The sequence below is a fragment of the Bos indicus genome, chromosome 15 (assembly GCF_029378745.1).
Source record: "Bos indicus isolate NIAB-ARS_2022 breed Sahiwal x Tharparkar chromosome 15, NIAB-ARS_B.indTharparkar_mat_pri_1.0, whole genome shotgun sequence".
Taxonomy (NCBI): Eukaryota; Metazoa; Chordata; class Mammalia; order Artiodactyla; family Bovidae; genus Bos; species Bos indicus.
This window is the reverse complement of record NC_091774.1, coordinates 82,238,896-82,250,106: the sequence shown is the minus strand read 5'-3', so window position 1 is coordinate 82,250,106 and position 11,211 is coordinate 82,238,896. Positions and strand designations below refer to the sequence as shown.

The 11,211-nt window shown below is 41.3% G+C and overlaps 1 protein-coding gene and 1 pseudogene across 1 annotated transcript; one reads left to right on the top strand and one right to left on the bottom strand.

Moving 5' to 3' along the window:
* Window positions 1-249: 249 nt before the first annotated feature.
* Window positions 250-1,191, top strand: LOC109569313 (olfactory receptor 5B2-like; annotated as a pseudogene).
* A 4,283-nt stretch (window positions 1,192-5,474) lies between these two features.
* On the bottom strand, window positions 5,475-6,419 carry LOC109569166 (olfactory receptor 5B3-like). Its single transcript, XM_019974467.2, has one exon. The coding sequence runs from the start codon at window positions 6,417-6,419 to the stop codon at window positions 5,475-5,477; it is 945 nt and encodes a 314-aa protein (XP_019830026.2).
* Between the last annotated feature and the right edge of the window lie 4,792 nt (window positions 6,420-11,211).

Below are 11,211 nucleotides of genomic sequence, written 5' to 3'. Positions count from 1 at the left end.
CCTCAGTTTCTCATATACAAAATTAGTAAATGGGGTGACTGATCCATGAAACTCTTAAATTTCAACTATTAATTTTTTTTTACTAATTTTCTTATGTGTATGCTTTAGAGCTGTAGAACAAATTATGCTGTAATTGAAATAGTTCACAGCGCATTTATGCATCCAGTCCCACTGTGCCCTGTCCTTTCCATTCCTCTGCTCCTTTACTTCTCATTGTTGCAGGGCATCCTGCGATTCCTAAATGACACCATGGACAACAAAACAGAAGTGACTGCGTTCATCCTCCTAGGACTTGCTGATGCCCAGGACTACAGGTCCCACTCCTCATGATGTTTACCCTCACTTACCTTATCACTCTAGCTGGAAATCTGGGGATGATCATGCTGATTCTGCTGGACCCTCACCTTCACACTCCTATGTACTTTTTCCTGAGTAACCTCTCTCTGGTGGACTTTGGTTACTCCTCAACAGTCACACCCAATATGACAGCAGGATTCCTTACAGGAAATAAGGTCATTTCTTACAATGCATGTGCCGCTCAGCTGTTCTTTTTTATGGTCTTTGGCACTGGGGAAAGTTACCTCTTGGCATCAGTGCTTATGACCGATATGCAGCAGTGTGCAAACCTCTGCATTGTGCCACCACCATGACAAAAAATAGGAGTGCTTGTCTTGTCGTAGGCTCTTACGCAGGTGGTGTTCCGAATGCCTCTGTAAACGTTGGAGATAACTTCAGTCTGTCTTTCTACAGGTCCAGTGTGGTCCATCGCTTCTTCTGTGACGCTCCAGCACTCATAACCCTTTCCTGCTCTGAGAAGCACGTCAGTGAGTTGGTTCTTGTTCATATCAATACCTTCCATGTGGGTTTTACTCTCATGATTCTCTTTATTTCCTACCTGCTCATATTATCACCATTCTGACGATGCACTCAGCTGAGGGACATCAGAAGGCTTTGTCTACCTGTGCTTCTCACCTCACTGCTATCTCCATTTTTTATGGGACAGTCATATTCATGTACTTACAGCCCTCCTCCAGTCATGCCATGGATACAGATAAAATGGCCTCTGTGTTATATGCTATGGTCATACCTATGCTAAACCCTGTGGTCTATAACCTGAGGAACAGGGAGGTCAAAAGTGCATTCAAGAAGGTTGTTGAGAAATCAAAATTGTCTCTAGGATTAGCTCTTTAATGATGTAGGATCCAGAAAAGTTAGCATCATCTCTAAGGTATCCTTTCGTCATCTCTAAGGTATCCTTTGCTCAGTGACTCACATGTTAAGGCCCACACTGCACTTATCTTCCTGAGGAGATATGCCCCCATCGTATGATGTTAGATTCCTAGTGGAAACCGATTATTATCATGTTGATGCAAATGGACATGCAAAAACAGGAGCATACACAAGCCTAGGGTTAGAACTGTGTTTCTTTGTCCCATGTATGCACATACAGACTGGAGCAGGAAATTTGTTAAATAAATAAATCACATATGGCTAGTTTTTGAAAAAGAAAAGACTTAAATGATCGATTGGGGTACCATATGATCCAATAATTCCACTCCTGAGAATATATCAGGACAAAACTATAATTCAAAAACATACATGCACCCTTATGTTCATGTCAGCACTATTTGCAATAGCTAAGATATGGAAATAACCTCGATTTCCACTGACAGATGAGTGGATAAAGAATATGTGGTACATTTATACGATGGAATACTACTCAGCTATAAAAACAAGAATGGTATTTGTACCAACAGGGAGGGACCTGGAGATTATCATATCAGATAAAGTAAGTCAGAATGACAAACACCTGTGATATCACTTACGTGTGGAATCTAAAATATGATACAAATGAACTTATCTACAAAACAAAGTGTCTTGCAAGACACAAAGAACAGACTGGTGGTTGCCAAGGGGAAGGGAGACGAAGGAGAGCTGGATCGGGAGTTTGGGATGAACAGATGAAAACTATCACATATGAAATGGATAAACAGCAAGGCCCTACTGTATAACATGCTGTTTCCCTTTTCCCCATCTATTTGCCATGGAGTGATGGGACCAGATGCCATGATCTTAGTGTTTTGAATGCTGAGTTTCAAGCCAGCTTTTTCACTCTCCTCTTTCACTTTCATCAAGAGGCTCTTTAGTCCCTCTGCACTTTCTGCCATAAGGGTGGTGTCATCTGCACATCTGAGGTTACTGATATTTCTCTCGACAATCTTGATTCCAACCTGTGCTCCATCCAGCCCAGCGTTTCGCATGATGTCCTCTGCATAGAAGTTACATAAGCAGGGTGACAGTATACAGCCTTGACGGACTCCTTTCCTATTTGGAATGAGTCCATTGCTCCATGACCGCTTCTAACTGTCGCTTCTTGACCTGCATACACGTTTCTCAGGAGACAGGTAAGGTGGTCTGGTATTCCCATCTGTTTTAGAATGTTCCACAGTTTGTTGTGATCCACACAGTCAAAATGGAAATGAGTTTGGGTAAACTCCCGGAGTTGGTGGTGGACAGGGAGGCCTGGTGTGCTGCGGTTCCTGGGGTCACAAAGAGTCGGACACGACTGACCAACTGAACTAAACTGAGCACAGTCAAAGGCTTTTGCGTAGTCAGTGAAGTAGAAGTAGATGTTTTTCTGGAGTTCTCTTGCTTTTTCTATGATCCAACGAATGTTGGCAATTTGATCTTTGGCTCCTCTGCCTTTTCTAAATCCATCTTGTACTTATGTATATATTCAAACTAAAACATAAATTCCATATGAGAAATAGCTTCATCTGTTTTGTTCATAACTCCTCGGTAAAAGTGAGTGAAAGCATTAGTTGCTCAGTCATGTCCAACTCTTTTTGCCCTCCAGACTCCTCTGTCCATGGAATTTTCCAGGCAAGAATACTGGAGTTGATAGCCATTCCCTTCATGGGATCTTCCTGACCCGGGAATCAAATCTAGGTCTCTTGCATTGCAGGCAGATTCTTTCTCATCTGAGTCACCAGGGAAGCCCCTAGTCCTTGGTACCTAAATCAATTTCTGGATCATAGGAAAGTTAAATAAATATTTTTAAATGAATGAATGTGTGAATGAATGGATGGATGAAGCTTTTATTTCAGCTTCACCCATCAGGATGAGTATATTAAATATCTGAATCAGGATATTTATAATTCATTCATAAAATAAATCTTCTATGTAAAATTAACATTTTAAGAGGCATGACTGGTGTTTTGTTTGACTGAAATATTTTCTACATTGTCACTCAGTGCTTTTGATTCCCACTGACAGACACAATGATTATCTGGAAACTTTGTCATCATTCCTTAGAAATGATATCTCATTGTTGCTAAGTCACTTCAGTCGTGTCCAACTCTGTGTGACCCCATAGATGGCAGCCCACCAGGCTCCCCTGTCCCTGGGATTCTCCAGGCAAGAACACTGGAGTGGGTTGCCATTTCCTTCTCCAGATATCTCACTGACAACACATCAAACAGATTCTATCTAGTGAGTCATAAAAGACAAAGAGCTGACTTATTTGGAAAGACCCTGATGCTGGGAGAGATTGAGGGCAGGAGGAGAAGGCGACGACAGAGGATGAGATGGTTGGATGGCATCACCGACTCACTGGACATGAGTTTGAGTAAACTCTGAAAGTTGGTGATGGACAGGGAGGCCTGGCGTGCTGCAGTCCATGGGGTCACAAAGAGTCAGAGATGACTGAGCAACTGAACTGAACTGAACTGAACTGAACTGAAAAGACAAAACATATCAAACTATTTTAATGCTTAATATCTGAGTTGGTTATGGTAATGCAGTTCATTCCAGTGACTCTAAGCCTCCATAGATAATGTAAACATAATCGTACTTATCAACAGTAAACATAACCTATATTAAGTATCCGAGTAGAATAATATTTATGTGTTTTACTTTGATCCTTGGGGAACTCAATTCTGTAATAAAGATGCCCATAGGAACTTGCACTGATATTCCTTTCTCTGCGTCTACATACTTGGAGGCTTCCGTACTCCCAGTATTTGCAAGACTGAGTTTGGATGTACTGAGATGGACAGCAGTGTGGACGGATGTTGTAATCCTAATATAGTCTCTTCTGGCTCTAAGTTTATGATGATAGTGATGTGTCTTCTACTGGGGCCATTTAAAAGCTACTTTTTAAACTTTTTTAATCGTAGGGTGAGTATAATATTGTGATGTTTCTTCGTACAGCACTGTGAAATGGCCGTAGGCGTACATGTGCCCCCTCCCTCTTGTACTTCTCTCCCACTCCTCCCCCTCCCAGCCCTCTAGGCTGTAACAGACCAGCAGCAGCGTCCCACTGGCTGTCTGTTTCACACGTGACATTGTGTGTGCCAGTGCTGTCCTCTCAAACCGCCCCACCCTCTCCTCCCCCCACTGTGCCCCAAAGTCTGCTCTCTGTGTCTGTGTCTCCTCCACTGCTCTGCACGCAGGATCATCGGTGCCAACTTTCTAGATTCCTTACGTATGTGTTAATATACAGTGCTTGTCTTTCCGACTCACTTCACTCCATATAATAGGCTCTAGGTTCATCCATCTCATTAGAACTGACTCAAATGTGCTCCTTTTTATAGCTTAGCAACATTCCAGTGTGTATATGTACCACAACTTCCTTATCCATTTATCTGTCAATGGACATCTAGGTTGCTTCCATGTGCTAGTTACTGTAAATAATAAATGCTTTTAGGATATGTTTTAGATTTACAGAATAGGAGCAAAGATATGTGAGCCACAAAACAGAAAGAACTTGGATTACTGTTCTACTGAGCTTCTGTAGAACAACTAACTGAACAATAGATGAGCAAGAAAAATCTCTGCGGTTAAGCCACTGTAATTTTGGACTTTGCTTGTATAACAGCAAAAATAGTAGTATTTATACCAACTAACATAAAGAGATTCCCCAAGACAATCTGGATGCTGCTTGCAAGAAGCGGAAGGACACTGTGGCAAGAAACACCGTGAAGTGTCTACAGCACAATTTAATTTCACTGATATCTGTCGATTCTCAATCAGCTTCTAAAACACAACCAGGAGGAAAAAAAAACCCACAAGTTTTTGGGGGAAAAAGACCATTCTAACCACATTTTCTTATCTAAGGAAATTTACCAAAGTCTTCTGAGCTTCTTGCATTTATTCATGGTTTTGTGTGTCCAGTGTTTTACTGATATGCTTGTGTTGTTATGTGGTAGAGAAAATAAGAGCATATGAATGAATCAAATATAATTAATAAAGTTTATTACAAGCAGGGCACCAAATACTCAAAGACCCCTGTGGACATCCTCATTCAGATATTACTTAGTTGGACATTTTATCTTTTCTTGGTGATGGACTTTTGAAGGAGAAATGGTAACAGTATCTCAGTAATTTAAGAGTAGTGTGGGCCCTAAAATGTGGATAATTTCATGGTTAAAACAGGAGAGGAATGAAACTAGGTTATTTGGAATATTACAGCTTTAAAAGGTAAAGCCTAGAGACAAGTTTGCTTTTTCCACTGCCTTCTTGAAAGCACTTTTAACCTCCTTGTTTCTTAAACTATAGACCAGGGGGTTCAGCACGGGGATGACCATCGTATAGAACACAGATGCGATTTTGTGTGTGTCCATGGAATGACTGGAGCTGGGCTGGGAGTACATAAAGATGGCGATCCCATAGAAGATGGAGACTGTGGTGAGGTGAGAAGCACAGGTGGATAAAGCCTTCTGATATCCCTCAGCTGAGTGCATCTTCAGGATGGTGACAAATATGAACAGGTAGGAAATCAAGATAACCAAGAGGGCAAAAAAGATATTGAAGCTTGCCACAAAGACGAGAACTAGCTCACTAACATGTCTATCAGAGCAAGAGAGAGCCACGACTGCTGGAACATCACAGAAAAAGTGATGGAGTAGGTTGGACCTACAGAAAGAGAGACTGAATGTGTCCCTGCTGTGAACAGAGGCACTCAGGAAGCCGTAGATGTGGGGGCCTGCAGCCAGCCCAGCACGCACACGGGTTGTCATGGCGGTCGTGTAGAGCAGGGGTTTGCACACGGCTGCGTAGTGATCATAAGCCATTGAGGGCAAGAGGAAATTTTCCACGGTGGCCAGGGCTACGAAAAAGAACATCTGAGCAGCACACGCATTGTAGAAGGTGACCTGGTCTCCCATAAGCAGCTCAGCCATGACCTTGGGAGTGACAGCTATAGAATAACAAAAGTCCGCTAAAGACAGATTACTAAGGAATAAGTACATGGGAATGTGAAGACGAGAGTCCATGAGAATCAAAACAACCATCCCCAGGTTTCCAACCACGCTGAAGAGGTAGATGAGAGTAAACACGATGAATAAGGGGACCTGCAGTCCGGGGGCACTGGCGAGTCCCAGCAGGACGAACTCAGTCACTCCTGTTTTGTTCTCCATGGGTGTGGTTTGGGAATCACAAGACGCCCTGGAGCAATGAGAAATAAAGGAACAGAGAAATTGAATGGAGAGAAATTGAAACAGATCGGTAACTGGATGATTGGTAGATAGGTAGATGTGCATTATTGCATTATAGCAGTAATTATAGCCTCAATATTATTCATATAAAATATGGCTTTGGCAACAAGTTTTGCTGCATATTAATAAATTATAGAGTTATACATTGTTGAAACTGAAGGATCTTTATGGTTCATCTCCTACTGTCTAAATTTTATAAACTTGTAAACTGAAATATGAAAATATAAAGTCTTGATCCAGATGGCATGTCTAGAGTGAATACATGTCATTTCAGTTCCCTGAGCCTCGTAAATGCTTACATTTCTATGCTGCTGTTGTGCCTGGAGCTGCCCTGTACACTTCACCTGGGTATCAATTTGCTTTTCTCAATAAGCTCGTAAGACTGACTAGTCGTTACCCTCTTTTAACTTTGGAAGTATAGGGGTTGAGTATTGTATTTAAATTCACAAAATGATTACCGTCGAAGTCAAGTTTTGTACCCATGAAGAGTTGTTCTTTGGCCCCCTGGTCTGAGACTTTGGGATTAACAGATGCAAAGTATGGTATACAGGATAGATAAACAATAAGGTCTGCTGTAAAACACGGAGAACTGTATTCCATAGCTTGTGGTAAACCATGGTGGGAAAGAACATGAAAAAGAATGTGTATGTATAACTGAGTCACTTTACTGTACAACAGAAGTGAAACACGCAGTGTAAATCAACTGTACTTCAAAAAATTTTTTTAAAGAAATAAATTAAACTCACCTCCAATAAATAAATAAATAAAATTGAGTTTTACTCAATTTACGATTACTCATTGTCTCCATTGGCCCAAACTCAGTGTTTGGGTTTCCCCATTAAGTGGCTGAGACACGTGTGTGCAATAGATACAGCGGGATAACTAGAGCACTAGCCCGCACAGGCCGTCCTGAGGGGAAGACAGAGCATTGGGCGTGAAGCTTGGGTTCTGGGAAGAGATGGGTGTGAGTCATACCATTTGCTACCCAGGAGTCTTTGGTTGTAACCTAACTACTTGATCCTGGTTTTCTCCATGTACAGAAGAATAATACCTCAAGGTAGTATTATGAGAATTAGATGAAATAATGTACCAAAAAAAAAAAAAAAGTCAAATGCTGAGTGCCTAGCATCTCCTGATAATCATTAGTTGTGACATTATCATTAGGATGGAATGAGAGGCTACATGTTTGAGAAAGGCAGGTGAAATCAGGGATTCAGGTGTGGATGAGTTTTGAAGTCTTGCAGCCTCTCTCTTCCTTTATCTCACACTCTGTCCACCAAAACTTTTGTGTCTTCCAATGTCTCCCAGTCTACTGGGTCTCTGCTACCATCAATGGCTGTTCCAGCCACTCCACATGAACCATTCGTTTGTCTATTTTCTTTCTTAAAGTCTTTATTTTAGCATGAGTTGAGTCTCTTTCTTTAAGCTCATTCTTTCTCTCATTACCCGCATCTCACCTCATTGGCTCGCTACAGAGAGCATGTATGTGCTGTGTTGTGTGCATGTGCACTCAGTCATGTCCAGCTCTTTGCGATGCCATGGACTCCCCACCACGCTCCTCTATCCTTGGGACTTTTCATGCAAGAATACTGGAGTGGGTTGCCATTTCCTTCTCCAGGGGATCTTCCCCACCCAGGGATCATACCCACTTCTCTTACATCTCCTGCATTGGCAGGTGGGTTCTTTAGCAGCTGAGCCACTGGGGAAGCCCCCATTAAGAGCATATGCATCTATGTTTATGCGTATGTATACACATATAGTTACTCGTGTGTTTATATGTATTTACACATGTATACAAATAATACACACACTCATTCCTCTGAGTGAGTGAGTGAGTGGAAGTTGCTCAGTTGTGTCCAACTGTTTGCAACCACATGGACTATAGTTTGCCAAGCTCTTCTGTCCGTGGAATTCTCCAGGCAAGAGAACTGGAGTGGGTAGCCTTTCCCTTCCCCAGGGAATCTCCCCAACCCAGGGAAATTCTTTACTGTCTGAATCACCAGGGAAGCCCACCTTTCCTTTTAATCCTCAGTGATGCTGTAAGGTGGACCATGTTATAATACCCATTTTACCAGTAAGAACACTGAGGACTTGAGCAGCTATGTAAAGCTGCACAATTACAGAGTTAGTGTGAAAAAGATTCAGGATTCAAGATTCAAACCCGACCATGACCAAATCAGAAGCCTGTGCTTTCCACCACCTCACTAGCTGCATTTGCAAATGTGTGAGTAATCACAAGGATGAGATTATGGGGGAAGATTACAACAGAGTAAAGATCTCGCCAACTTGATCAGAACACTTCTGTGGTTTGAAGAAGGGTTATTTCACTCTCTTGTGGTTTTCTTTCTTGCCTCCAATGAGAGGACATAGGAGAGTAACTAACATGAGATTAAGACTTAGTAACAGGACCATTTATAATTAATTTTTTTTTGCTATTCTTTTATAGGAGAACAACATGAGTTTATCCATACATATCTCTAAACTCCTGTTAATGGAAATTTTGACATTCAAACTTCAGCCTCAACTCACCATTTTAGAAAAAAATGTTGAAGCCATCTCTTTCTGTGCTCAGATAATTCATAGTAGACATAGCTGCCGCATAGATTTTACATGAATTATACTTCTCACTAAAAATGTATATGAAACATAGAAGCTTACCTTGCTGCTGGAAAAGAAGAGAGTCAATCCGAAGAGTGATAATGCAATCAGATATTTAGTCATGGAATAAAGCGCATATCCCTTGTAGCTCAGTTGGTAAAGAATCCGCCTGTGATGCAGGACACCCTGGGTTCAGTTCCTGGGTCCAGAAGATCCCCTGGAGAAGGAAATAGCAACCCACTCCAGTACTCTTGCCTGGAAAAATCCCATGGACAGAAGAGCCTGGCGGGCTACAGTTCATAGCTTTGCAAGAGTTGGACACGACTTAGTGACTAAACCACCACTGTTGAGACGTTCTTTATCAGATACTGGTCCAAAGATTCCAAGACCTCGAAGACAAGTAAAGATGGAGGAAGGCACCCAACATGGAGTTAGAAACCTGCATAAAAGTCCCGAATTCACCACTAATTCTGACTATGCTCTTGGAGAAGTCACTTTTCTTCTCCTTGTTTGAAAAACAATTAATAATATTACCTCTTTTCATATATTTTGTACAGACTTGTGCTTGCAACTAGCAGATGAGGGAAGCTCCATGAAACACCTTGCTGAGAGGTTATCACTTTAAAGCTGATCAATATAATTTTACTCTGAGACGTTTTCTCTGGCCACTATAGCAAATCCTCAGGTTTGAGGTCAGACAGGGATGCCTGTGTTTGCTAAACGATGGCCAAGGGGCTCAGCACAGTCAGTGATGTCATGTAGATTTATGTTGGGATTTCAGAAGCTGGCTCATGGGAGTCAGAAGGGAGCCATAGAAACACAGAATTCTCTGCGGCTTTCCCCCATGAGAGCATCTGTAGCTCTCATCCCATGTTTTTAGGGAAGACAGAATTAAATAGCTTGTGGGATTCTGCTGGATATATTGAGAGTGTACACGTGTTTTCACATTCACTGCTTGTTCTTCATTTTTTTTCCACTTTTTCCTCAAAGTATAATTTACAAACCATCAACATCCACAGCTTCTAGTGTATTATTCTAAGAGTTTGGTTAAGTTTTATCTGGTCAGGTACCACTGCCACAACTACAATAGAAGAGTTCTATCACCTAAACAAAACCCTGAGCTTTTTAATGCCAAGAGCAGACTATCAATGTCTTAAGCTCAAGCAGTCAAGTAGAAAGTGAATTCAACTTGCTACCATTTTGTTTTATTCAGGCCCACAATGGATTGGATGGTCATCACTCACATCGGAGAGGGTCATCTGCTTCACTCATGTCGCTGATTGAAATGCTGGTCTCGTCTATAAACACCCGCACAGTCACACGCAAAGACAGTGGTTAATAATGTATCAGGCATTCCCTGACCTACTCTAGTTGATACATATAATTAGCCATCACAGAGCGACTAGTTATTTTCGTTTTGCTGTCTTTTGCTGTCTTGTAGCTATCCCCCCCTCTTTTATTCTCTTGATACCTTGCTTTGTGCGTCGCTGACTTTTTGTAGTGATAGACTGATTCCTTTCTCATTTTCTGTGGTGCGTCTTCTGCTGGTACTGTCTTTGGGATTACCCTGGGGCTTACACAAAACATCTCATAGTTACAACTGTCTTTTTGACTGGTAACAATTTAACTTCCACCACTTACAAAACTCTGCTCCTATATACCTCTCTCTTTTCCTTACTCATATCACAAACTGTATCTTTCCATATTTGGTATCTGGTAATACAAAATTACAGTTACAGTTATTTTTATCTGTTTACCTTTTATATTCTATGCTAGAATTCAAAGTGATTTACATACTTCAATTACCATATTGCAAAATTCTATATATTTGCCTTTATTGGTGAGTTTTCTATTTTCATATGCTTTTGTATTGCTGTCTAATGTCTTCTCATTTCGACTTGAAGGACTGCCTTTAGCATTTCCTATCAGGCAGATCTACCAGTGGTGAACTCCTTCCGCCTTCCTAAAAGTTGGGCGCAGAATTGACATACAATGGTACATGAGTTTCAGGTGTATAACACTGTGACTTATATGCATTAAAGATGATCACCGCAATGAGGTTAGTTACCATCTCTCTCAATTTAAAGTTTTTGTAGCACTATTAACTAGTATAATT

Bases quoted from the DNA above. Each gene is read 5' to 3' on its own strand.
- LOC109569166 (XM_019974467.2), bottom strand. From the start codon at position 6,419: ATGGAGAACAAAACAGGAGTGACTGAGTTCGTCCTGCTGGGACTCGCC.